General features: G+C 44.3%; 1 protein-coding gene across 2 annotated transcripts in view; it reads left to right on the top strand.

Moving 5' to 3' along the window:
- The window catches only part of ALDH18A1 (aldehyde dehydrogenase 18 family member A1), a 40,432-nt gene extending 17,131 nt beyond the window's left edge, over nucleotides 1-23,301 (top strand). The window contains exons 6-18 of one of the 2 annotated variants that reach the window (XM_052660659.1): nucleotides 949-1,101; nucleotides 1,530-1,620; nucleotides 6,007-6,131; nucleotides 7,143-7,287; nucleotides 7,871-7,944; nucleotides 9,091-9,184; nucleotides 11,830-12,050; nucleotides 14,061-14,198; nucleotides 16,397-16,592; nucleotides 16,696-16,817; nucleotides 18,708-18,894; nucleotides 20,162-20,257; nucleotides 22,269-23,301. In XM_052660659.1, the coding sequence (XP_052516619.1) occupies nucleotides 949-1,101; nucleotides 1,530-1,620; nucleotides 6,007-6,131; nucleotides 7,143-7,287; nucleotides 7,871-7,944; nucleotides 9,091-9,184; nucleotides 11,830-12,050; nucleotides 14,061-14,198; nucleotides 16,397-16,592; nucleotides 16,696-16,817; nucleotides 18,708-18,894; nucleotides 20,162-20,257; nucleotides 22,269-22,450 (1,824 nt within the window). In that variant the 3' untranslated portion in view covers nucleotides 22,451-23,301. Of the gene's footprint in view, nucleotides 1-948; nucleotides 1,108-1,529; nucleotides 1,621-6,006; nucleotides 6,132-7,142; nucleotides 7,288-7,870; nucleotides 7,945-9,090; nucleotides 9,185-11,829; nucleotides 12,051-14,060; nucleotides 14,199-16,396; nucleotides 16,593-16,695; nucleotides 16,818-18,707; nucleotides 18,895-20,161; nucleotides 20,258-22,268 lie in introns of both variants that reach the window. The other variant, XM_052660658.1, reaches the window with a different exon arrangement.
- Nucleotides 23,302-27,963: the final 4,662 nt, after the last annotated feature.

The raw sequence follows: 27,963 nt of genomic DNA, 5'->3' as shown, positions 1-27,963 counted from the left end.
TGTGTTCGACTCTGTGTGACCCCATAGACGGCAGCCCACCAGGCTCTGCCATCCCTGGGATTCTCCAGGCAAGAACACTGGAGTGGGTTGCCATTTCCTTCTCCAGTGCATGAAAGTGAGGTTGCTCAGTCGTGTCCGACTCTTCGCGACCCCATGGACTGGAGCCTACCAGGCTCCTCCGTCCATGGGATTTTCCAGGCAAGAGTACTGGAGTGGGATGCCATCGCCTTCTCCGTCTCTCCTGCTAAACATTGGCTAATATTCTGATTCCAGCAAGGGGGAGCTGTTAGCCAGCCCCCACACCCAGCTCTCCACTCTTGCCTTTGAGCAGCTTGAGTAAATCTGTCCCTGAACTAGTTATGCTGAGCCCTTCTTTCAGTTTGTGTAAAGACTCATCTCCATAAGCCTCTCAGACTCATCCTACTTGTTCAGATACAGTCTTTGCTAACTCCGGCAGTGGTCAGCCACAGAGCAAAAATAGGGACAGTACGGCCCTGTTCCATTTCATTCAGTACATGTTCAAGGCAGAGTAACGGTTCATTCACTCACTCACATGTTTCAGCACCTACTGTGTGTATGGCCAGACTTTGAATCAAATGCTGGGATGCAAAGATTATTTAGAAATGGCAGTTATTACTGTCCCCAGATCCCTCTAAAGTAGGTACATTCATTTTCTTAATTTTGTAAATGGATGAGATTTAATAGCTAAGGATTAAAGTATTTTTGCAAGATGGCTTGAGCATCCTAAAATCTTCCAGGTGATTCTTTTCTCTCATCTCTAGAAGAATTAGATAAGTCTCCAAAGATGTGCTCCATTTTGAACTTTTCAGGATCCAAGAAACCTAAAGTTTAACTCCTATACTCTTAGCATCCTTTGTATGAGTGCTATTCCTGGGAAGTTCCCTATTTTCCTGTCTCCCACATTTTCGATTTCTTTAATCCGTTTAGATTTTGGTGACCAATTTGGATTTCCATGATGAACAGAAGCGCCGGAACCTCAATGGGACTCTTCATGAGCTTCTCCGAATGAACATCGTCCCCATTGTCAACACAAACGATGCCGTTGTCCCTCCAGCAGAGCCCAATAGTGATCTCCAGGGGGTAAATGTGGGTAAAGTATTCATGAGGGTTAGCATGCTGTAGACACTAATGCCATGCTGTGCTGCATTTACTAACACCAGATGTTGGGCATAAACAAGATGGAGAAATGGGAGAGAAGCTGGCCTCCTGGAAGGCTGCATAAGCTCTTGTAAAATCAGGGGGTTTCATTCAACTGGTGAGGTGCAATATGGATTTAAGGTGGTGCTGTGAGCATGGCTTGTGTGTGTCAGTGGAGAGAAGGGGGCATGTTTGGAGAGGGGGTTGCCAGTTGGCATGATGTTTTGCAGACTGAAAGGGCCTTTAAGAGCTATCATGCACATGCCCAGATTCATTCATTTTGCCTGCCAGAGCCTAGCTGAGTACTTCTGTGAACTTCTGTTTGAACTGCATAGGTCCCTTACTCACAACTTTTTATACCTGTATTTTAGGTTATTAGTGTTAAAGATAATGATAGCCTGGCTGCCCGTCTGGCTGTGGAAATGAAGACTGACCTCTTAATTGTTCTTTCAGATGTAGAAGGTACAAAGAAATGCTTTACTTTATGTCCAGTCTTTGTTTTAAGTACTGTATATGTGAGCATGAGTTCCCCTGATCTTTTCACTGTAGACCATTATTTTCTGAGCCATATGGTCTCAAGAGGGTTTTGTGATTCAAAAAATGTGACGGTGGAAGGGAGGCACCTGGGGAGATGAAGTTGAATGCTGTGAAATGTTGTCATTTCCAGGCACTTTAATTCACAAAACATATAATTTACCTTTTAAAATTTACAGTTCAATGATTTTTAGTATATTCATACAGTTGTTCAATCCTCCCCACAACTTAGAACATTTTTAATCACCCCAACAAGAAACCCAAACCCTTTAGCAGTCACTCCTCACATCCTTCGAAACCCTCCAGCCGTTGGCAGCCTCGAGTCTACCTTCTGTCTCTGTTTTTTTTTTATTTTTTTTTTCACTGCTCTGGGTCTTCAGTGAGGCACGTGGGCTTCTCTAGTTGTGCTGCCTGGGCCTATATTACGCAGGCTCAGTAGTTAAGATGCGTGGTTTAGTTGTGGCATATGGGATCTTCGTTCCCCAATCAAGGATTGAACCTGGGCCTGCTGCATTGGGAGCGCAGAGTTTTATCGGTTGGACAGCCAGGGAAGTCCCCCCTCTGTCTATTGATTTGCCTATTCTAGACATAAGTGTGATCATACAGTATGTGTATGTGATCCTTCATGACTGGTTTAATGTTCTCAAGGTTCGTTGATGTTATAGCACATATTAGTACTTCATTTATTTTTATTGCCAAATAATATTCCACTATGTAGATACACTACCTATTTGTAAGTTTTATTTACCTAGTTGTCAGGATGGTAGACATTTAAGCTATTATAACTACTGATTCTGTGAACATTTGTGCACAAGTTTTGGTGTGAACATACTTTTTATTTTACTTAGGGGTAGAATTGCTGGATCATTTGTTCAGCCTTTTGAAGAAGTACCAGGCTTGTTTCCTGAGCAGCTGCGCCATTTTGCATTTTCCCGGCAGTGTATGAGGGTTCTAGCTTCTCCCATCCTCACCAGCCCTTCCTTCCTGGTATCTGCCATTTTGATTATAGCCATGCTGGTGGGTGTGAAGTGATACCGCCTTGTGGTCTTGATCACTTTTAGTTTTTAATGTAAATCATGAGATACATTATTTTAAATTGGCTCCACTATGGAAATTCTAGGCTGTGTGACCATTGTGTTTTTGTGTGTTACTCTGTTCCTCTCTGCATTCCCCCTCTTCATGGAGGGGCCCTCCCAGCTCCAACTTGGCTTCCCATTCACTCTGTTCACGTTCTTAACCTGCTTCCATTTTGATCCATAGAGAATATGGTTCAGTTCAGTCACTCAGTCGTGTCTGATTCTTTGCGACCCCATGAATTGCAGCACGCCAGGCCTCCCTGTCCATCACCAACTCCCGGAGTTCACTCAAAACTCGTGTCCATCAAGTCGGTGATGCCATCCAGCCATCTCATCCTCTGTCGTCCCCTTCTCTTCCTCCCCCTAATCCCTCCCAGCATCAGAGCCTTTTCCAATAAGTCAACTCTTTGCATGAGGTGGCCAAAGTATTGGAATTTCAGCTTTAGCATTAGTCCTTCCAATGAACACCCAGGACTGGTCTCCTCTAGGATGGACTGGTTGGATCTCCTTACAGTCCAGGGGACTCTCAAGAGTCTTCTCCAACACCACAGTTCAAAAGCATCAATTCTTCGGCACTCAGCTTTCTTCACAGTCCAACTCTCACATCCATACATGACTACTGGAAAAACCGTAGCCTTGACTAGACAGACCTTTGTTGGCAAAGTAATATCTCTGCTTTTCAATATACTATCTAGGTTGGTCATAACTTTCCTTCCAAGGAGTAAGCGTCTTTTAATTTCATGGCTGCAGTCACCATCTGCAGTGATTTTGGAGCCCCCAAAAATAAAGTCTGACACTGTTTCTACTGTTTCTCCATCTATTTGCCATGAAGTGATGGGACCGGATGCCATGATCTTAGTTTTCTGAATGTTGAGCTTTAAACTAACTTTTTCACTCTCCACTTTCACTTTCATCAAGAGGCTTTTTAGTTCCTTTTCACTTTCTGCCATAAGGGTGGTGTCATCTGCATATCTGAGGTTATTGATATTTCTGCCGGCAGTCGTGATTCCAGCTTGTGCTTCTTCCAGCCCAGTGTTTCTCATGATGTATTCTGCATATAAGTTAAATAAGCAGGGTGACAATATACAGCTCTGACGTACTCCTTTTCCTATTTGGAACCAGTCTGTTGTTCCATGTCCAGTTCTAACTGTTGCTTCCTGACCTGCATATAGGCCTCTCAAGAAGCAGGTCAGGTGGTCTGGTATTCCCATCTCTTTCAGAATTTTCCACAGTTTATTGTGATCCACACAGTCAAAGGCTTTGGCATAGTCAATAAAACAGAAGTAAGATATTTTTCTGGAACTCTCTTGCTTTTTTGATGATCCAGCGGATGTTGGCAATTTGATCTCTGGTTCCTCTGCCTTTTCTAAAACCAGCTTGAACATCTGGAAGTTCACGGTTCACGTATTGCTGAAGCCTGGCTTGGAGAATTTTGAACATTAATTTACTGGCGTGTGAGATGAGTGCAATTGTGCAGTAGTTTGAGCATTCTTTGGCATTGCCTTTCTTTGGGATTGGAATGAAAACTGACCTTTTCCAGTCCTGTGGCCACTGCTGAGTTTTCTATACCTGCTGGCATATTGAGTGCGTCACCTTCACAGAATCATCTTTCAGGATTTGAGATAGCTCAGCTGGAATTCCATCACCTCCAGTAGCTTTGTTTGTAGTGATGCTTTCTAAGGCCCATGTGACTTCACATTCCAGGATGTCTGAGAAGATGGTAGAGGTATCTAAAGTGGGCCAAACCTCAGGATCTCAAAAGTCCCTCATTACATTCTCAGCAAGTTAGGAAAAAACCTATTTAGTTCCCTGCACCACACCCATGGCAGGTTAATATGGCAGGATTTGTTCCCAGTTTAGAGAAAGCCAGCATGTATCAACGAAGACCTAGCATAGCCAGAAATAAATAAAATTATTTTAAAAAAATAAGAATAAAAATAAAACCCAGTTTGAACTAGACTTTAGTATACCTTTTAGTTTTAATGTAGCCTCAAACACCAAAACTGGCCATTGGCAGGCTTGTGCTCTTAACTCTGATTAGTTATCCACTGAATATTGATTTTTAGAAAGATGCCAGAATTTTAAGTACACTCTTAGTGGGTTTGAGAGGCTGCTATAACGAAAAAGAAAAGTAGGTGAAATATCAGAATGCTAGGAACTCAAGGTGTCTGGAGGTTTGGCTTAAGTTGTCAAATACTGTTTATGATCCCATAGCATAATGCCTTCTTAGAAAAACCCAGCCCTGAACCCCCAGAGCTGTGAGCTGCTGGGTTGAGGCAGACAGGGGTTATGAGAGGTTATTTCTCTTTCTCTGTGTAATTGCTGCTTATGGTTTGCACTGCTTTGTTGTGCCCTGGACACTGACCATTCTCACCACTCTGATTCCCTTACTCTCTTAGAGAGGATGCATATGGCCTGATTGTATTAAAGATTTGGAGCAGAGAGGTGTATTTTAGCACAAGAAAAGCAGTAACTTGAAACCAGAAACATCACTGCCTAAATGTCCTTCAGCCAGCCCCTGACTACTAGCAGTTCCCTCTGCCTGTGTTCCCCTTAGACCTCGCCTTTCAAAGTGAAATTGTAAAAATTTTTAATCTTGGATGGTATGCATATAACATTTTGTGTAACTCTCATTTTATGTCAGTCTCCTCAGTTTTAAAGAGGACATTGGCTTTGTGGTGACAGATCTGCGCTCTTCTGCTAACTCAGCCTGACCTTCAGAGGCTTAACCGTAATGTGGGGAGTGCAGTGTGACTTTTTGAAAGGGTACTCTGAGAGTGAATGAGAGCCTCTCATATTTCATGCCCTTGGAAATAGTCACATTAAACAGTATCCGGCTGCTGCACTGCTTGTGCAAAAGCCACTCACCTTTTTCAGTTGCATCCTTAAGGTTCAGTGTCATAAGTAGCAATGGCAAAGGTGAGGACAGCTTCACTGTAGACTATAGGCAGGACCAGTAAATTTTGTGCCAGGGATATGGCCGTGCTCTGATGCTGGCAAACATTCATTTACCAGGCAAAGTTAATAAAAGTATGTAAGATACGTCCTCCTGGAGCTGATGTCCAGTGTGGGTAGGCTCCACGGACCTCGTAACCTCTTTTCTCATCAGAGTTGGCCAAATAGCAGAATTTACCTGGATGAGTCGAGTACAGAGTGGTTGGCAGGTCCCCGGGAAGGTCTCTCTTGGGGGTTGCTCACTTCTGCTAAACAGTATTACTGCCTCTTGTTTGCTTTTTAGGTCTCTTTGACAGCCCCCCAGGGTCAGATGATGCAAAGCTCATTGATATATTTTATCCTGGTGATCAGCAGTCTGTGACATTTGGAACCAAGTCCAGAGTTGGAATGGGTGGCATGGAAGCCAAGGTAGGACTCTGTTGCCTTTACTGCCCATAACAATTTTAAAACCAAACAGTATTTTATCCTTCTTGCTTTTGTAATTGTTTGAGGGCTGATGTATATATACGAAGATGCATATTTAAATAAAGGTTTAATGAATATTGTGTACCTGTATTTAGTCATGTCTTTCTGTGTATGTATTAGTGATGTATAAAGAATGTGTTCATATTGTAACCTCTTAAAGAACAGAGTGTATTTTTTATAATTCATAAATCCTGTTAAGTGTTTTTATTAAAGCTCAAATATTTTCTGATAAAATCTTTTACAAAATTCTTCTCTCCCATTAATTTTTCTAAGAAGTTTTACCCTTCAGGTACAGCATCATTTGTAGCAATGGCAGAGGTGAAGACCACAACCCCATGTATGTAGCTCAGAGTACTCGATCATATTCTGGTCAAGCAACAAGCTGGACACTTGAGTTGAGGCACGACAAGTCAAATGTAGAAGCCACGTGTCTCAGTACCAGTGTCTCGGAGAACACACTGAGCACAAAGAGCAGATTGGTCCCTCTTTAGACAACGCGTGCCAGGATTGGGCTGAGACAAACACATGGGCTGAGTGTGTCTTCAGAGCTTCTGAGCTCCTTGAAAACCTTCCTACAGATACTTAAATTGCTTAGTATCACATTGTATTTTCTTTGTTTTTACATTTAAAGTGCAGGGGTCTAGACCCTGCAAAGGTCTGTATCACGAAGTATTGAATACTTAAGTGAATGCCGTTTTCAGATATCCCTGAACCTGTGTGATTAATGGTCATATCAACATGTATGTTATACTTGGACCTAACCAGAATTTCATAGTCAGTAATGAATAAATGCCATTTGGATATATTATTATCATTTTAATTGTTCTTTTAAAACATTAGTAAAATTTCTAGATATGATTTGGAATAAAAATCTGTTTCTATACTTACTGGTAAAAAAAAATTTAAATAAATAAAGGTCTGAATCTCATCCATGGATCTAACTTCTCCCATTAGGTGAAAGCGGCTCTCTGGGCTTTACAAGGTGGTACTTCTGTGGTCATTGCCAATGGGACCCACCCCAAGGTGTCCGGGCATGTCATCACAGACATTGTGGAGGGAAAGAAAGTTGGCACCTTCTTTTCCGAAGTAAAACCTGCAGGTAAGTAGTTCTGCATAGTGTCCCGTGGTCTGTGGATGATAGCTAGTGCCTCCATGGCCTAGATGGGGCTGAAGACAGAGCTCTCCTAGGAGGAGGGCTCACAAAATTGATGTGCTAATAGTATGAAATATGATATAGTTTTGAATGCTGCTTGCAAAATTGGATTCTCCTATGTTTTTGTAAAACTTATCTAACCTGACTAACCTGCTAAAATCATCAAGTTAAAGAATATAAGTATCCATTTTCTCAAGAAACATTTGCTAGGCCCACGCTGGATGCCAGGTGCTAGGGAACATTAGAGATGGAAGGATGCATAAGAAATGGTGTATGTGCTCTCAGATGTTCAGAAGGTCAGCATTGTCATAGAATCTACATTCAGCAGTGCAAACACATGAGAAAATTTAAGCCAAAGTGGAACTGAGAACTCCAAAAGATGTAAATCCTATTGCGTGCAGACAGGTTCTTGTGTTTCTGCCTGAGTTAATCTGGTATGCTCGTCTGCCAGTTTATTGGTCAGAGTGATCTCTGGATGTGAAGCAAGCATATCATGACCATGAGCTGATGTCTGCACATGTTCTTGCAGGCCCTACTGTGGAGCAGCAGGGAGAAATGGCTCGATCAGGAGGAAGGATGTTGGCCACTTTGGAACCTGAGCAGGTAATAATCTTTGCTGATAGTTCTGTTGATTTTCAGAGCAAGTCATGCTGTGAGGTTTCATGCACAGTCAAGCCTGCTGTTTCTCCATCTATTCCTCAGGTCCCATAGACTTAAATCTGGGTAATAAGTGTGATTCAGATTTGTTTGCCCTTTTTCTCGATTTCATTTTCTCCTCTGTCTTTTATAGGCTGAAGCCTGAGGTAGCTTGGCATAATTATGATGTTTTGATCAAAAGTATCATGAAAATCATGAGACTAGAGAGGCTCCCTAATCCTGCCACATACTGGGCAGGGAAATGTAGGAAAGTAACTTATTCCAACTCACCCAAATCACGTAGCTTACCTACAAGATGGAAGCTTCAGTCTGCTCCATAGCTTAGCCCTGCCCTGTCCACAGTGATTCAGTCAGTTGAAGTAGCAGATGCAATAAAACGTGAGAAAGTCGGGTGGAAGCGGGGCCTGGCTTCCTGATAGTTGTGATGTTAAGGCTAGATTTGAAAGTGATGTATATAGGTTTCTTCTGAGGAGTTCTTTGGCCTGAGAATGGAAAAGAAAATTTGAAATAACTACAAGTAAAGAAAGGAAAGCCCAAGAGGACCCTAGTTTCTCTTTCTCTTTAGTCACTTCTTTTACTCCTTTAGTAATCACTAGTCTGATTTCCTATGTCTTCTTATCTAGGTGGGTAAGGATTGGGGTCTCCTCCAGCATTCAGGACTGGATTTTTACATTAATTGTCAGTAATAATTGTCCAAAAAGAAGAACTAGATGCAAAAACTTAACCTGGGAAATCAGGTATACAGCTGATGCTGTTAAATAAGTGCAGTGTGTATATCATGCTGATTCCAAGTGCTGGCCCATCTCATCAGTGAGCCAAATAATACATGCCTTCTCCCCAAACACAAGGCCAGGGTGTGTTAATCATCATGATCAGGAGTGGAACAAGAGGAAGAAAAGTGGAAAGATTACTACTGAGAGAGGAAGGAAGAATGAGGGGAGTGGTGGTAGGGAATGAATGAATGAAGTAAGGAGATTTGATTTAGGAGCAAGGCCTGGCACACTCAGAAGAGTAAGTCTAAAAGTGTAATGTGCATTCTTCATGAGTTAACATGTTTGCTTATTTGTGTTAATCTTCTACCTTTCTTCCTAGAGAGCAGAGATTATCCATCACCTGGCCGATCTGTTGACAGACCAGCGAGATGAGATCCTGTTAGCCAACAAAAAAGACTTGGAGGAGGCCGAAGGTAAAGAGTAGACAGCCGAGTCAGTGTTATGGAGAGATTTGTTTTGGTTTTTAGTCTTTGTTTTATCAATAATTCTTACATCATAGTCTGCCCAAAGATAAGATCGTTATGGAAGAAATTACAGATTACACATCATTTTTTATTGAGGGTTGGTGGCTGGTGTTCGTTGGGATTTTTTGAAGTACACCTACTACCTCCACCCCCTTTCTTAGATATTCTGTATAACACCCACCCACCCCTCACCTGCTGAGGGGCTTTTTGCGTTCCCCACACATCACAAGTCAGAAAGGAAAAAGACTGAGGACTGCACTATTTTAGACATTCAGCTAATAGCAAATAACATTTACTGAGGCCTTTGTATTGCTGGCCATTATGCTAAGGAATTAACAGGCAGGATCTCATTTTCTCTTTAGAATATGGTGCCTATAAAGTAGCTACTATTTATTATCCCTGTTATACAGAGGAGAAAACTAAAGTAGAAAGTTGTTAACATGCCTAAAACCACACAGTCAGTGACAGATTTGGGAGCCAAACCCAGATGGACAGTGTATATAAGAATAGTGGAAATAGTTGGTGCAGCCTGTGGTGAAAGATAGCTTCTATCTCCTTAACCAGCATGTAGTCTGCCATCCAGAAATGCCCTGGAGGTCCTAATGATAGAGTAAGCTGAACTTATGTTACAGACAATTAAATTACGTGTTGAGTCAGACAGGCTCTCGTCTGTCTCTTTTTTTCTTAGTTCTCTGTCTTTTCCATCCTAAAATAATGGGGCTTGATTTTGTGGAGTTTATATATCCTTGTGAATAAATGTGCCTCAAATCAAACATCCAAATTAGTAGATTCCCTTTAAAAAAACCTTGCAGGGCTCATCAGTGTTACTCTCATTCCTTAAAACATTTTTGAGCCATTACCTTGGAACTTTCTTTGGACTTTACATCTGGTCTTTTGAATTTTTGCAGTATTGGAAAACCACAAAAATTTTCATAAATGGAAGAAATCTTTTTTGACATCTTACTGAAATCTTTAGTTTTAAATTAAGACCCGGAGAGATTAAAGCTGCTGCTTAAGACCACACACCTGGTTGTTGGCAGAGCTCTGACTTCTGATCCCAGTTCTCTCTCTAGGAATCCATAAGGACACACATGACCTAAGAGCAAAGTCTAGTGTATACATGAGCATAGTAATTGCCTTTTTCTCGGCGAGCCCAGTTCAGGAAGTTTATCCTAAGATAAGATTGCAGGAGGGAAAAACAGCTCTGCATGTAAAAATTCTTTAAAAGAAAAAGATTCTTAGAGCGGGATTATTTATTCCAGTGGAAACTGGAAACAACCTGAGTGTTTAATAACATTGGTATAGTCATGTGCATTGAACTGTATCAAGTCAATGGGATGTTTAGTAGTAATTAGATTATTTTGGCAACATGGAAAATGTCTATGCATTATGAGGTGACAAACTAGAGTATAATATTTAATATGCACTACAATTAAAACTTGGTTTTTAGCACATGGGGGAAAATGAAGAAAATTAATATAATTGGTTGATGAAATTATGGTTTCTTTTCTTTTTTTCTTAATAAAAGGTTGGTTCCTCCACTCCAAAGTAAAAGTCTTTTTATTATTTTGTCTTGGTGGTTATGACTATAACAAAGAAGGGGAAATTTTTCATAGTATCATTCAACATTCATCATAATAATGATTTGTGATGTGTGTGTGTGCTTAGTCGTGTATGACCCTTTGCAAACCCATGGACTCTAGCCCCCCAGGCTTCTCTGTCTGTGGCATTTTCCAGGCAAGAATGCTGGAGTGAATTGCCATTCCCTTCGCCAGGGGATCTTCCCAACCTAGGGATCAAACCCAGGTCTCCTGCATTGCAAGCAGATTCTTTTCCATCTAAGCCACCAAGGAAGCCCAATGATTATTTGTGATATGTAATTCCAAATGGTTTTCCTGACTGCATGTGTATACATGTATATATATATAAATGTGTGTATGTTTGTGTTAAGAGAGAGAATCACACAATGCATACTGTTAAATTTAAACAAAATTCTGTATATGAACTTACCATAATTCTATTTATTTTAAAACAAAACAGCTTTACTTCTACCTATTATAAAACAAATTCAGTTGTTATAAAAAAAATAATGCAGAAAGATAGATCATCACTGTTCTTAAAGCTTTCTGACATGTGTCTGTGCACATGTATGTGCAATATGTGATAATTAGGGTCATATCATGCATGCTGTTTTATGGTTTGCCTTTTCCACAAACTATATCCTAGACAGCTTTCCATATCAGTATAGTAACTGCATTGTAGCCCACTGTGTGAATCTATAGGTAGAATCCAGTTCCCACTACTATAAAAATGCTGTGGTAAGTATCCACCCTACATGCAGATTTGCACATGAAAATGATAAATTTCTGGAACTGAAGTCGCTGGCACCAAGCTCATGGGTGTCCACACCTTTACATGATGATGTAAGCTGCCAAACTGCCCCTCCCAGCAAAGCTGTGTAAATGACATATCCTTGTCTCCCCGAGACCCCCTGAGTTCCTTGTCTGCTCCTAACACAGTGCCACGTGTTCAGTAAAACAGCTGTAACCCACCCCGGTCTACTGCTTCATCGTGTACTCTTCACACCTCTTCAGGGAGACTTGCAACTCCTCTGCTGAAACGTTTGAGCCTCTCCACGTCTAAATTGAACAGCCTGGCCATCGGTCTGCGGCAGATCGCAGCCTCCTCCCAGGAGAGTGTGGGGCGGGTTTTGCGCCGGACGCGAATTGCGAAAGACTTGGAACTAGAACAAGTCACTGTCCCAATTGGAGTTTTATTGGTCATCTTCGAATCTCGCCCTGACTGCCTACCCCAGGTATGTGACTAATGCCGGCCATTGGAGTAGGGAATTGGAGGAAGAACGTCTTTTCAGGACTCGAGATGCCTTTCGTTTCCCTTCCTCCCACTCCTTCACCCTCCCTCCTTCCCTTCCTTCCTTCCTTCCTTTCTTTCCCCAGAGATAGCTTTTGAGACTTTATTCTCAGGTTGCTCTTAAGGCAATTTGTATTTTTGATCCTTCCAGTAATTCTAAAAACAGTAATTCATATGTCCATTTTACAGTAGAAAAAACCTTAAGCTTATAGAAGTCAATACTCCTGTCACACTTTTAAGGATGGAGCTAAACCTTGAGCCCAGATGAATCTCCCATTCTGTGATGATTCCATGCTTCCGCTGCAGGGGGCACAGGTTCAATCCCTAGTCAGGGAACTAAGATCCCACATGCTGCGCAGTACAGCCCCAAAAACAAAAACTTAGTTCACCAGAGCACTTTGTTCCCTGACCACAGAGTGTCTGCTACCCTGCTGTAGGCTCATTCATCTAATAGCTGGTTTTGCTCATTTGAAAAAGACCATTTAATATCAGTGACACAGATGGCTTCCTGTAGGTACATCTCTTAGGAGGAGGAACTTTCAGTAGTTGATGGAGGCTAACATGTGAGCCCTTTAGGAAATCTGACCAATCACAGGCTATAATTGTGGAGAAACCATGTGGCAAAGATCTTGCCAAGCAGCCATGCTCTGAAGTATAAGATGGAATTAGAGGGTGGCTTTGTTTGTGGCCCTAAATAATTCCCAGAAATCTGGAACCAGTTCCGCACTGGACTGACAGCAGGATGATACCAGCTCTTTCTTTGCACTAGCCCCAGAGTTTCAAAGAGAGAACAGAACCTTTTCTTCTAGGGCTTATGTGACCCTGGGAGTCCCACATGCTTTGTTGAGGCTGCTCCCTGACATGATCTAAAACCAGCTGGCCCACTAAGGGACTCGCATGCCGTTGGGGTCTGTCCTGAGCCTGTGGCAGGTGCTGTCACACAGTCCCTTCTGTGCGCATATCTGTCTCGTGAAGAACCCCCAGAGATAACTGTCAGCTGGTAGAAACGGGTCCTAAGTTGCTGTGCAGTCCGTGTCCATGAAGTCTCTGCCATCTTTTATCCATACTAACGAATACTTCACTAGGAAAAAGTTTCCTCTTATCCAGTACAGCTGAGATTTCTCACCAGGGATCTTAACCTTGGACGGCATCACGGAATCCATGAATCCTGAAAATTACATGCAGAATGCTCTTTCTGCATTTATCTGGGAAAAGTTGACATAATTTTTGTAAGTGGTTCATGAGCAACAAAAACAAAAAAGGAGTAAGAATTATTATTCTGGAGATAAACATGTTCAAGCAAGTTTTATTTTGTAAAGTTTCTTTTGATACATTACAAGAGCCCGAAGATTTTCATTCATCCCTAGAGCATTCAGAAAATTCAGCCTCAGGCCTCATCAGATCAGTGTCATTAGCCCTTCACTCCCAGAGGGTAACTAACTCTCCTTCTAGATGGCCTGCATTGTCCTGCCAGCAGTCTCTGCCACAGCAGTGCAGGGGCTCATTAGAGCTCTCAGAGCAATGACAGGGCCACGGTAGGGTGTGACCAGAGATGCTGCATAGCCTCAGGTGCTGCTGAGTCAGGTGGAGTAACAGCTAAGTCAGGAGGCTCCTGAGCACCTGTTGCTGGAGTGGGTAGGGCCTGTGTGACCCTGGGCACTTGGGTTACTTTGTAATGGTGCTGAGGAAGCTGTATAGTACAGTTTCTCAAGATCTGTGCTTTGGCTCTGGGGTAAAGTCCCCAGCCCTGCCACTTATAAGCTGTGTGTCCTTGAGGAGTTACCAACCTCTCTGGGCTCCAGTGTCCTTGTCTGTAAAGCAGTGGATAAAGCAGATACTTAATTCACTGGAACGTTGTAAAGATGAAACACGGTAGACCTTATAAAGTGATTAGCACGGTGCTTGGCACAGAAAATATGCTCAGTGTTTCACTGTATTCCTCTTTGATCTGCAGGTGGCAGCCTTGGCTATAGCAAGTGGTAATGGCTTGTTACTCAAAGGAGGGAAGGAGGCCTCACACAGCAACCGAATCCTTCACCTCCTGACCCAGGAGGCACTCTCAATCCATGGAGTCAAGGAAGCTGTACAGCTGGTACGTCCCTGGGAATGAGCTAGGTCAGGCCCAGAGGAGCCGGGCCAGGTCTTTGGGTGTTTGAAGCAAAGCTCAGGCTGCAGAAAAGGCCAAGCCACTTGTGTAGGCAGGCTTGACTGGAGGAGCAGCAGGTCCTGTGTGTCTGTGATGTTGGACAGTGCTGGTGCTGCCTTGGCCCAGGTTGGGGGGCTCATGAAGGTTCTCTCTCACAGCTGTGTTCTGGTACCATTGATTGACAGGAATCATTCTTGAGGTCATAGGCAGCAGGAATACCAGACCTAGAGTGTGAGGCCTGGGCTCTGCTCACTGGCAGTGATTTAGGCCAGGCCTGATGAGATATGTTTTATGAAAGTTTGTCAGAAACCATGCAGCTTGTATGAGGTCCTGCTATTAACATTGTTATTGTTATGGCCATTATTTTAACAGCTGTGTCACTCTCCTCAACCATCCAGTAGAGGTTTTGAACTACTAGATCGTTTTATTGAGCACCTACTGTGGACACAGCACTTTCATCCATCATTTTATTTAATCCTCACAACAACCCTGTGAAAAGGATACCATTAATTATTAGGTCCATTTTATAGATGGAAGAAAAATAGGCTTATTGGTAAAATAACACCCCAGAATCAGAGTTGAGATTTGGACCCAAGCAGACTCCAGATCCTTCTCTTTTTCCCTTGAGGCCCACTCATGCGTACATTCTAGAATACTGTTGGCTGCTGATGGGGAGAGGGGTTGGTGTATCTACAAACCTGCCTCATTATGTGCTCCCCACCAAGAAGCTGGGCTATTCTTACAGCAACATAATGGATGGAAAGAGCACAGACTGTAGGGGTTTAGGTCTCAGCTGCACCATATCCTCATTTAATGTGACAGATTTCCTCCTTCTCCTCCTTCCTGTTGGTGTGTAACGTAAATAAAGAAGCGTAACATGTATAAGAAGTGTAACGTATATCTTATGTGATGTATATGTATGCTTAGTTGCTCTTTGTGACCCTGTGGACTGTATGTAACCCACCAGGCTCCTCTGTCTGTGGAATTATCCAGGCAAGAATACTGGAGCAGGTTGCCATTTCCTATGCCAGGGGATCTTCCCAACCCAAGGATCAAACCCGTGTCTCTTGTGTCTCCTCCATTGGCAGGTGGTTTCTTTACCACTGAGCCACCTGGGAAACCCATATAATTGTGTCCATATATATATACACACATGTATAAACCACCCTGACACAGAACATGGCCGACACCTGAAAGATTCCCTGTGCCCTTCCCCATCAGCATGCCCCCCTCCCACCATCAAACCATTGTTTTTTTAACTTCTTTCACATTCCATTTCTTTTGCCTATTCTTGAATTTCAGGTAAATGAAATCATACAGAATGCACTCTTTCATCTGTATTTCTTTATTCATTATGTCCTCGAGATTCATTCTCATTGTTTCATCCAGCAGTAGTTTTCCTTTTTACTGTCGTGTAGTATTCCATTTATAAGCATGTACTACAGCTTATCCTTTCTTCTGTTGATGAACATCAGGGTTGTTTCCAGTTTGAAGTTGCTGTGAACCTTCTTGTAAATATATGTTTGTACTTCTGTTGTTAGTAACACAACCATATGGGGGGTAATTAAAAATCAAGGGAAGGGAAAAAATGCCCATAATCTTCAAGGTCTAACACATGCACTTCAGTCAGTCCAGCCAGCATCCCGGGGTAGAGGTTGTCAGCCCAAGTCATGGAGAACCGTGACTCCCTAGGAAGACCCAGCAGGGTGCATTAGGCTGTGATCAGGGAGCCAGAGGAGCAGCCCCTTCCCTTTGTCACCCTCACAGCCTGGCATACTCTGTATCTTCTTGAACTTCCAGAGATCACACTTTGTACCTCTTCTGTCATCTTTAAAAGTATCCATCCTGTGTTTTGGCTCATTGTGGCCTAGCCTGTCTTCCCGACCAGACTCCTAAGTTCTTTGAGGGCAGGGATCCTATCCTGCATGTTTTGTAATGTGGAGCACAGTACCTGATGTGTAGAGTTTAAGCATTTGCTGGACAACTTTTCAATTCCCATGATTCCTTGTTTTTGGAATAAGTTCTCACAGCATCAGACTTAGTTCTCAGGAGGTACAGGCATTTATCTCTGAAAGGGATGCTGCTACTTCCATAGTTTGTGTGATCAAAAGTCATCTTCATCTTTTTATTCTCTACCTCTTCAGGTGAATACCAGAGAAGAAGTAGAAGATCTTTGCCGCTTAGACAAAATGATAGATCTGATCATTCCACGAGGCTCTTCTCAGCTGGTTAGAGACATCCAGAAAGCTGCTAAGGGCATCCCAGTGATGGGGCACAGTGAAGGCATCTGCCACATGTACGTGGATTCAGAGGCCAGTGTCGACAAGGTCACCAGGCTAGGTGAGCTCGATCAGGTCTCATCTTACGTGCGCAGAATAGTTCTCATGTCCTCAGTGGTCCTGGTTCATATTAATGGAAACAATTCTATATCCTCCTCTTTCAGTTAGAGACTCTAAATGTGAATATCCAGCTGCCTGTAATGCTTTAGAGACTCTGTTAATCCACCGAGACCTGCTGAGAACACCATTGTTTGACCAGATCATTGACATGCTGAGAGTGGAACAGGTAGGACAAGGCCATCACTTCCTGTCCTCACTCCCGAGATTTAGAAGCCTCTGGGATTAGACCAGGGGCGGCTGCCATTCCATTTAAGGCCATCTGAGAAGCAACGTTTTTGAGCATCTGCCATATACAAAGTTGTGTGCTGAGAACACAGAGTGAGTGAGCCACGCCTGTGCCTCCAGAGGCTGGAAGAAACCCATACACAAATAGCTTCATTCCAAAGTGGAGTGTGTTCAGGGCTAAGAGGGTTCAAAGATAACGCCTATCACATGGCAGCCCACTGAATGGACTCTTTCCTGGCATTAAGTTTATGTTTCGGAACACACATTCCTGTTTGGGTTTGACTTGGAAAGACTATGCAGAAATGTTTTCAAGCCAAAAATTTACATATATCCTCCCCTCCACAAATGTCTTCAGTTGCCAATATTAACGTGCTTATTAGTACAGTGATTTTTAGGAGTGAGCAATTTGTATAATGTCTGCTCTGGATTATTCTCTTACCGTATCATTAAGATGATAAACAACCACAGTGCCAGTAAGTTTTGAATAAAAATGTATATTCCATCCTAAAATCCTAATTGCAAAGAAACAGACACTCTCCAGGTAAAAATGGACAATGTAAAATTTTCTGTCAGGACGCATTTTAAGCTTTAATATCTGGTGTCCTGGCGTCCTTTCAGAACTGTGTGAACTGGCACAGCAGTAGAGAGAGTGACTGCTGGCCTTGGTTGCTTTGACCCTGAGCATGTGTCTCTTCCCTTCCATCATTTTGCTGGAAATGAAGGCTTCAGTCAGCTTACAGATATGCATGGGAACCTGCAAGGACAGCTTAGAAAATGAAGATGTACCCCACAGATTACAAGGGAGTTAGATCACATGACCACTTATGTTTAGGGCCTGACCTCACACTAGTGGCCTGTTTGAGCACTGGTGTGTGCCAGGCACCATGCTGGACTGGACTGGACAAGAGGAAAGCTCTCTTGTATCCAGGAATCAAACCTCCAGTTCTGATTCAGACAGACCCACAATGTCACCAGTCCTTCTCAGCATCCCCTGGACCTTCCTTAGTTAGAATGAGCCCGGGTGTGTACTTCTCAAAGCACCTTGTAATGCAGGAAGTAAAGCAGAGGGCACCTTGCACAGGGGTAGGGTTCCGGCCCCTAGGGAACCTGGTTGGATCCCAGGCCTGGAGGATGTGGGGCCCCAGATGGGAAACCATGCAGGACCTTGGGAGCAATAGGGACCAGACAAATGGGGCTTGTTGGTACTTGAGCCAGTGCTTGATCTTGAAGAATTGTGAGTGCATCCTCAGTGACCAGCCCTCAGGATCCTTAAATTTCTCTAGCCAGGAGCGGGATTAGCCCCAAAATCTGGGCCTGAGCTGAACCTGGATATGGCGCCCAGCCTAACAAAGTCAGAAATCTAACAACTTACCAGAGTTTGAAGTGGCTCCCAGTCAAGTACTGTTTTCCTCTAAAGCACACCTAGGACTTCTCTGGCAGAGGAAGAGAGGTCTATTTGGAGCATCTCCCTCTTTCCATCTGAGTCCAGTACTTAAATCCCACATGCAGGGGATTGGTATTTCTTTAGCCACGTGTTCATTTCCATAAAATGCCAGCAGTCAAGGGCTTATGAAACTTCCTGCTTAAATCCCTGCTCTGCTTTTACTGGGGGCCGTTGGTAGCAAGTGGCCATCAGCATTTTCCAAAGCAGAGCATTCTGGAGGATGGAGGCTGCCTCTAAAAGGAAGCAGGAGCCGTTTTGGTGTCTAGGCCCCAGGATCCCTAGGCTCATCATCTCTAGACTCACCTTGCTGTTGGATCCAGAAGGAGGAGTGTGCACTGCCTGTTCCTACTGGGTTTATGTCATTGCCCCCAACTTCCTCTGCCCCAGGTGAAGATTCATGCAGGCCCCAAGTTCGCTTCTTATCTGACCTTCAGCCCATCTGAAGTGAAGTCCCTCCGAACTGAGTACGGGGACCTGGAGCTGTGCATTGAAGTGGTGGACAGCGTGCAGGACGCCATCGACCACATCCACAAGTATGGCAGCTCACACACGGACGTCATCGTCACTGAAAACGGTCAGTGCGCACAGGCAACAGCATGCAGGGTCTACCTTGTCTGCCTTGATCTCCAAGCTGGCCCTGCTCTGCTCAGCCCCTCTGGGCCTGCAGGAAAACACAGTCTCAGTGGGCTGCTGATAGTGCCTGGGGTTGGCGGCACTTGCTGGTTCACTGAGTGCTTGTATATCTGTTACCCTGTTGTGTTGTCACAGTGGGAGGAAGCAGGGAAGAAGTAATTCGCTCCACTTTAAACAGGGCTAATCATGTGCCAGAGTCATCACTGTTTAACCCATGCAGCAGTCTTTCCAGATTGCTGAAATAAGCCCATTTTATAGCTGAGGAAGGGCTTCTCAGGTGGCACTAGTGGTAAAGAACCTGCCTGCCTGATGCAGGAGACGTAAGAGATGCAGGTTTGATCCCTGGGTCAGGGAAGATCCCCTGGAGGAAGGCATGGCAACCTACTCCAGTATTCTTGCCTGGAGAATCCCATGGACAGAGGAGCCTAACGGGCTACAGTCCATGGGGTCGCAAAGAGTTGGACACGACTGAAGTGACTTAGCACACATGCACACAGGTGAGGAAACCAAGGCTCCAGAGGTTAGGCAGAGAAGCAACTAGCGTAGGGCAAAACCAGCTCTGCACAGTCACTCGTTCCTTCCCCATGTGATCACTGAAAGGCACGCCTGGGTGTCAGGCCCGGGAGGCTGACCTAGGGTCAAGGAGAAGCCAGGATGGCCCCTCAGGGAACTTCCAGTCAGTTTACTGAGGAATCACAGCACCACCAGTGAGAACAGCTAGTGCTTACCAAGCGCTTGCCATCTGCTAGGTCTGGGACGAGTACTCCCCAGCTGTAAGTTCATTATGTCCTCTCCGCAAGCTGGGAACGAGGTAATGGTGTCAGCCCTCGTTGACTTCAGGCATAGGTTCAGAGACCTGCCCACAGTCACCCAGCTCATGGGTGTGAAGTTGGAGTTGAGACTTAAGGATTTGGCTCAGAGCCTAGAAACAGATAGTGTAGACAGGCCATTGCCACACTGAGGGTATGTCTACAGGGAGATCTGGATTCTAACCCAGTCTTTCCCATGTGCCTACTGCTTCGGCAACATGACTAATGAGGTGGGTTTGCTTTCTTCCTGTTTTAGATATTCACAAGTCTGTATGTTTAATATTCAGGGAAGTACCCCAGGGGCCTGGGCCCTGACCTAGTCAGGCCCTGTTGAGTGGCTGGAAGCAGGGATAGTTTTCCCAGGCCATCCTAACTCAATTTCTTCTCATTACGCTGCAGAGAAGACAGCTGAGTTCTTCCTCCAACATGTGGACAGTGCCTGTGTGTTCTGGAATGCCAGCACTCGCTTCTCTGATGGCTACCGCTTTGGGCTGGGTAAGAAAGAGTCTGGTCAGAGAGAAAACAGTCCCTTCTGGATCACTTTGTGGCCCAAGGAGCATAGTGAGGGTGAAGGAGACACCTGGCATTTACAGTCACAAATGTGGTCAGGATGATGGAGACAGACTGAGGGAAAGTGGGTTTATGAGAGAGAATGGTCACAGCTACCATGAACTGGTAGAAGTCCTGTGTTCTACGCACTTCACAGGCTAAGAAGGTAGGTACTTGTATTTCCTTTTTCATAGATGAGGATGCTAGGATTTAAAGAAATGAAGTAACTTGCCCAAAGTCACACAGCTGGTGTTCAGACCCAGAGCTGCTTGAGTTCGGAGCCTGGCTCACTCCCTCCACGTTTGGCAGACCACAACATGTCTGCATGCATGGGTTGTGACAGGCGTGCATCCGGGGCTAAAACAGACTTTGAAATACAAAGCTTTGGAAAGGCACCCTCCCCTTTTCCATCATTACTAGTAAAATCTCCATTCCCCCAGTAGGATAAGGATTTTTCAGACAGTCTCTGATTTTCAGGGGTACCCGTATACAAAGCTCCAGTAAGGCATTTATGGCACATCTGACAATTATTTCAGCTACTTAAAACATTTTAACTCCTCTGATCATTTGAATAAAGAACTGCCTAGAGGAATAATTCTCACTGAATTATGAAACGTTGTTAAGGGGAATTTTGCTTAGTTATTCTTAGTCATTGGGCTCTTTATTTTTAATTCCCATGTTTTTAAAGAAGAAATAACACACTTGTAAGGGCTGAGGTTCCCAGCATTCAAGTGAAGGTCCAAGATGGGGGAGGAGCAAAGACCACTGCCTTGTCTTCCCATCAGTCACTCAGAGCAAAAGCTCAGGCTCCGGTTGAGTAAATTCCTGTGAAATGCATGAATAATTGTGTCAGATAATATTTACTGAGCATTTACTAGATTTCCAGCACCATGCATAAATACATCACATGCATTATCTCAGTTCTACATAATGGATTCTATTATTTTCCTGCTTTTCCAAAAGAAAAAACTGAAGCAAGAGATGGTTAGGCAGTATGCCCAAAGTCATGTGTTCTCTATGCTGTTAAACCAGAGTTTGAAGCCAGTGGTTAGTCTCCTTGCCAACCACTGCCCCAGGCACCTCTTTGCTGCCTGCAGCACCGCTCCACTGCTGTCCACTAGCCAGCTGCTTCTCATTGTTCAGGTTTCAGCCAAAGACAACTCTTCAGGGAGGCTCCCCCTGACCACCCTGTCCCAGGTGCTGCCACCCTGCCAGCCTCTATCCCAGCATCCACTGCACCCCATCACCACATGCAATTATTTGCTGAGGTGTTCTCTTGGCTGCCTTGCCTACAAGAATACAAGCTCCATGAATTGCATCAATTATTCACATACTTTATCCCCAAGGCCTAGCCCAGTGCCTGCTCAGTCAAGTTGGGATGAGCAGGGGAGCTCTGCCTCCACTGCACACAGTGCCGAACACCACGCCAGACCCAGAAAAAGCCTCGATGCCCCATGTCTGAGGCTGGAGCAGGAGGGAGGGAAAGGAACAGTATCCTTTCCTGTATTCAGTCACTGTCTTATGAGCACCTACCAGCTGAGCATTCTGGGGAATATCTAGAGCATATCCCTTACTATCTAGGGTTTGAAGGATACTTGGGTAGATCAAACCTCTGTACATTGTTGTACACTTCAAACAATGCCCAGATATCAGATAATGGTATACAATCCAGACAGATGTCAGAGACAGCACTTGTAGAATTGTCAAAATGCGCTGCAAATAAAATATGAAAGAGACACTGATAGAGTCTGTTTCATTAGAAGAAGGGGCCTGACCATGATTTACAGTGAGCAGAGAACATGTTTATGGGGAGAGTGGAAGTCAGGCCAACCTAGGGAGGGTAGGTCAGGAGCGGGAAGGGAGAGGGTGCCAAGTGAGGAGAAGGAAGAAATGGCCTGGTGGGTAGACAGGAAGCAGTCTGGGCAAAGCTGCTTCCTCAATCCTTGCTTTCCTGCAGGAGCTGAAGTGGGAATAAGTACATCTCGGATCCACGCCCGGGGGCCAGTGGGACTAGAAGGACTACTGACTACCAAGTGGCTGCTGCGAGGGCAGGACCACGTGGTCTCGGACTTCTCAGAGCACGGAAGTTTAAAGTACCTTCATGAGAACCTCCCTATTCCTCAGCGAAACACCAACTGAGAGCCTTCAGAGGAGAGCTGGGCATGTTCTGAGGGGTCTTCACAGTGAAGCTCATCTCAAGCATCTCGGGGTGAGCCTGGTTGTCTCCCACCTCCTGGTAGGACCTGCCTGTTGGAAAGTGCACCTCCATGCTTCTGGGCTGTGTGGCAAGATCAGTCTAGGCTAAGGACTCGCGTTCCAGCCCCCCCTTCTCTTTTTTTCTTTTCTCTTTAAGTTAGAAAATAATTGCTCTAGATAGGGATTTTGCATAATTGCTACAGAGAGGGACTTTGCTTCACATAGTGCAATTCCTTTTGATGATAAAAATAGAAAGGTGCGGTTTTCCCACATAAAAGGCAATGGAAAAATCACAGTCGCTTTTTACCTTTTATCACCTCAATGAGGTAGAGTCTCTCTTGGCATGTGGTTGTTACAAGAGCCAGTCGTACCTGACAAGTCTCTCCACATTTCATTTCTTTCACATTCTTGGTCTTCAAAAATGAGAGATTTGGAATTTGGAGAGGGGCAGTTCTTATTAGCATTTTCATCAGAAACAGTCACAGAGATGGACTGAATCATTTGTACTGGGCAGGTTGGCCTTCTGTATTTATTTGCGGAGTGAATATAAAAAGCTTCCTAGCTGCTTGGTAGCCTCTCCGGATCCAGAGCTCAGCCCTACTTGTGACGCGGTTGGAGCCAAAGCTGTGGATGGGAGGTGCAAGTTTGAGGATGAAGTACCTGCCGCCATAATGCTTGAAATTTTTATATGAGTTATTTTGTCATCCTGTCCTTTCTCTCCAAAACAAAAAATTAGAGAATTATTTTAATACTTTGGATTCTTCCCCCCTTTTTGAGAAATAAAGTTCTTATGAAAAGCCTGTGTGCACTATTTAAGTTCTGTCACTCCGTGCCGCCCTCGTCCTCTCCCCGCCTTGTGCTCTCACACCCTGCTCTGACACAGCCTCTTCTCTGAACATTGATTGGCCTCAGCGGTGTCAGGTGTTGGTGGGAGCAGCACAGGCAGATCCCCACGGTGGGGGACTTAGCCTGAGAGAGGGGAGGGAAACGAGAGATGAAGCCCCAGGACCCTAGGGACTGAAAACATGGAGATGGGTCTGAAGCTGAGCGTGCTGTCCTTGGGCCGGGTCTGCACGGCCTTAGGGTCGCCTGCTTCCTTGACAGCTCTGAGCTCTCCCTCCTTCCATCCTGTTCTTAACGCCCTTGGTGCCTGATAGTCTGCAGTTGAAAGATTTCTTCTCTCATGGGGGCCCTCCCAAAGAAATAAGCATTCACTTACATGTTTCTTCTTATCCTCTGAGGATGTTTTATGAGCACAAGAATTATGGTGTCATGGGGAGCATGTTCCCAGGCTGGCTCCAGATGCTACCTCTCATCCCGACCCTTACATGGTCGGCCACGTTACCCTGCCTGCCCTGCCCCCCTGAGTGAGGAGTTCTGGCATAGCTTGCCTGAAAAGGCAATAAACATAGCTGCCTGAAACTGTATGGCAAGTACCACAATCAGCTCCCAACCAGACAACAAATGCCCCTGGAATCAAAAATAGAAAGTGACCCAAGAAGGCCAGACCCTTGGGGAAGACTCCACTGAAGAGGCAGGCCTGGAACTGGGCCCTGAGAAAGACAAGTTGTAGGGTAAGGAGAGGCCAGAGCGTTCAGGCAGGGACTGGGGAAGCAAAAGCTGGAGAGGGGATGAAATGCAAGTCAGAGAGCAATGAATATACAAATTTGGAGCTGAAGTTCATGTGGGTAGACATGATAGTACATCCCAGACAGCTGGGAGGTGTAACCTTACCCTTCTTAGGGCCTGGATTGGGGCTGAGTTTAGTGCAGGAGGTGCAGCTGAAGTTCAGTCATCCATGAGTCCATGCTCCCTATGCAACCACAGGGAGCCTCCTTAGTCCATTTCTGCAGAGACTGTGGACCGTCAGAATTCTCCCCTCTTCCCTCAGAAGCAAAGCGATTTCCCAAAGAAGACCAGGGAGCAGCTGGAGCCTCACCAGTTCTCCCACCCAGACGGTCTTCCAGCCCTTGGCTAGTCCTTGCTCTGGGAGCCAGCTTTCTATTCCAAAATCCTTTCTGTGGTCCTACCCTCCTACTTCCCTTTCTTGGCTACCAACTTCTGGCAACACAAGCTGCTGAGCAAACCAATCCTGAAGTTCCCACCTCCCCACTGGGGTGAAAAGCCCTCAACAAATGTGTTTACTTGGGTTTAGGTTTTCTATTACTTAGAAATAATGATAACAAAGGTAGTTATAATAGTAATAAAAATAATGTCTGACAATATAGTCATACATTATGGGGGCATTTACAAAGTTATTAATATTCATATGGAAAGAAAATTGGGCAGCCAAAGACTGGATTCTTACAGGTACTATTTGCTCTATATTTTATGAAACCATCTCTCCCTTATTTTGCAGTAATCTTGCTGAGTTCCTGTGATTCAAGGGGCATGGTTGGGGGGGGAGCTTATCTGCCCCTGATAAGCCACCTGGTGAGCCTGTCTTTAGATTCCCTACTATCCATGATAAACAGTGCGCCTAGGTGCTGACTGACCACCTGGTGACGTGGACTACCTGGGCAGAGTTATGGAGGTGGAGGGGGCACTTCTCTGAGATCCATGGATCATTCGCGACATTAGCAGCCTAAACTGACTATATGTCGTTGCTGACTCCAACTCCTCTCCTAACCAGCGTCTTCATTCTTGCCTAGCCATGGACATAAACATGCCTCGGAGTCTACTGAAGTGGAAGGTGGGGTTAATGTTACAGTGTCTTTTCTGCTGGTGTTTCTGGCAAAAATCAATGAAGACCTTTGTAACTGCTCTTTCGGCAGCACTCACCCTTTAGTGAGAATGAGAGGTAAAACTTCATTCAATATTCAGTGAGCACCAATTGTGTGTTGTCTGCTGAGTATAAGAGACATTCCCCCATCCAGTGGTTCAACGCTTAACCTCAGCATACTGCTCTACCCCCAGTAATTCTTAACTACCAATCTCTGCAACCTGTCTTACCCCCATTCCTAGGAGAAACCCTTTAGCCAATAGGAAGACACCAGACTAAACAGATTTGCTCTGGACTGTAGGGGAGGCGAGTTCCCTACCACTTCAGAGAAAAGACACCTGATTCTGGGTTCCAGCTGGCCCCAAGAATGCTCTGACACTAGAGGGCAATCAGGGTCCACAGACCTAAGGAGGTCTGTCCTCAAGTCTGGATGAGCTGCACTCTACCAGCATCCTCAGACTATCCAGCTGGAGAAGAAGTGCTGCACAGCCCAGTGACTTCCAGAAATCCGTCTACTTAGAAGATAAGAACATGGGCTTCAGGTGATAAGAAGCAGAACAGAGTTTGAGCCTTGATTGCACCACCTGCTAGCTGTTTGAGGTGGGGAAAGGGTCTTTGAATTTGATAACACTTATCCGTAAGTGGGCTTTGTGAAATTATATATAAAGCACTCAGCGCAATGGCCAGCCTACAGTAAACTGTCAATACTGTTAGCTGTATTATTCATTTTGTTCTAGCTTTCACTTAGTTCTGGACATTTCTATTTTAAGTCCAAACATCTCTTGCTAGGAAATGAAGTGGGGAACACTCTTGGGAGATAGTCTAGTACTTAACAGGCACTATAGCAAGAGCCTTACAGATGATTCCACAGCAATCTGAATGAATTATCTCTCTTTTCTAGGCTCAGAAACCGAGGCTCAGAGAGGTGAAAGTTGCTAGCCATATCCAGCTCTCCAATCCCATGGACTATACAGTCCATGGAATTCTGCAGGCCAGAGTATTGGAGTGGGTAGCCTTTTCTTTCTCCAGGGGATCCTCCCAACCCAGGGATCGAACCCAGGTCCCCCACACTGCAGGCAGATTCTTTACCAGCTGAGCCACAAGGAAAGCCTTTGATAGTCTGAGTAAATTCCCAGGTCACACAGTTAGAAAGTGGCAGAACCTAGATTAGAACCAGATAACTGGGCTTCAAAGCTCTTCACCACCACAGCAGGCTACAGTAGTAGTGTTTTCCTAGAAGTTCCTATACCTTAGCCCAAGGCAGGTTGTAAGGCAAAAGAAGGAGGTTGCCATAGCTACTAACTAGACCCCTTTTCAAGTAATCAGATCCTAGGTCTGCTCCAGTTTTGCAAGAGGAGATGCTTGTCTGGAAACTCTCCTCAACACCTGGCCCTGGAGGGAGCCGACTGCACCTGAATTATTTAAAAAGTCCGTAGACATTTGATATAATGAGCAGGTGTGGATGCTTCTTCAACTTTCCCCCAAACATGCCTTTACTGACCCTCTCCGCCTCCCCTAGTTGCCTATGAGGGAAAAAAGAAGCATCGGCCTTCCCACATTGCGTTTGTCTACCTCCTTCATTCTCTCTCCTGAACATCTTCCATAAGAAGTAGGCTGTTTTCCTTGAAAATCTCAAACTACTGTTGGTTTGAGTTGGAATTTATGTAACTAGAACCCTAACTAGTCAATGGATAAGTTGTCTTTTTCTGCTGATACACACACAGTGCATTTTCCTTTATCCTAAAGTTGTACAAGTCAAACCAAAAGACTGAATTTGAATAAATGGGAAAAAAAACCCAGGTAACAAAAATATTCATACTATGGATTTCAATCACATAAAAAAAACTATGCTTAGAAAAAAGACCGGAAGGAAATATAAAGTGGCACTTGGCCTATAGTTTTTACACCATATTAGCATATGGAATAACATGATGGCAGTTATTAATGAATTCAATGATTCCGGTAATAGGGTGCGCTCCCCACTCACACATCCTTATGTACCCCTCACATGCACCTCTTACCTAGACCATCCATCCATCATCCATCGATTCCGTTCTCTCATTTCTTATTCATAGGCCAGGAGTGAGGTCACTGTGCAGCCTGAAATTGTCCTGGTGAAGAATTGCTTCCAAGTTTGTTCCTGATCCTCTGTATCTAATCTGTAACTCTGTGTTGTTTTCAATATCTTATGTAGTAACCCAGTTAGATTTTAATGTGAAATTAAGCTGAAACCATTGACTCTTAATATTTTAAGTCTCTGTCTCTTTACAGTGAACTATTTGAAAACAATTAGCCATTGAAAACCTTGTTTGTAAAGAATATTGATTGACATGGGGAAGAGGCTCACTACAAAATGTTGAAGAAAAAACTTGTCTATACCTCCATATCCATAGTTCCTCCACATCTACAGATTCAACCAACCATAGACCACGTAGTATTGTAGTATTTACTGTTGAAAAACACCTGTGTATAAGTGATCCTGCACAATTCAAATCCATGTTGTCGGAAGGTTGACTGTAGTTATTCTAGGTTCATATCTATAGTATTTTATCTTTGATAAAAAAATATTTGAAGCACATATGGCAAAATGTTAACATTTGGTCTTGATGCTGGTTAGTAATATAACAGTGATAACCGTTACATTACTCTCTCTGAATTCTTTCACAATTAAAAAAGAACAGTGAAAAGATATTTATTGTTCACATTGACATCTTAACCCAGTTATTTTATCAGA

This window comes from Budorcas taxicolor, chromosome 23 (genome assembly GCF_023091745.1).
Source record: "Budorcas taxicolor isolate Tak-1 chromosome 23, Takin1.1, whole genome shotgun sequence".
NCBI lineage: Eukaryota > Metazoa > Chordata > Mammalia > Artiodactyla > Bovidae > Budorcas > Budorcas taxicolor.
The sequence above is the reverse complement of the archived record's forward strand: the minus strand, read 5'-3'. Positions and strand labels throughout refer to the sequence as shown.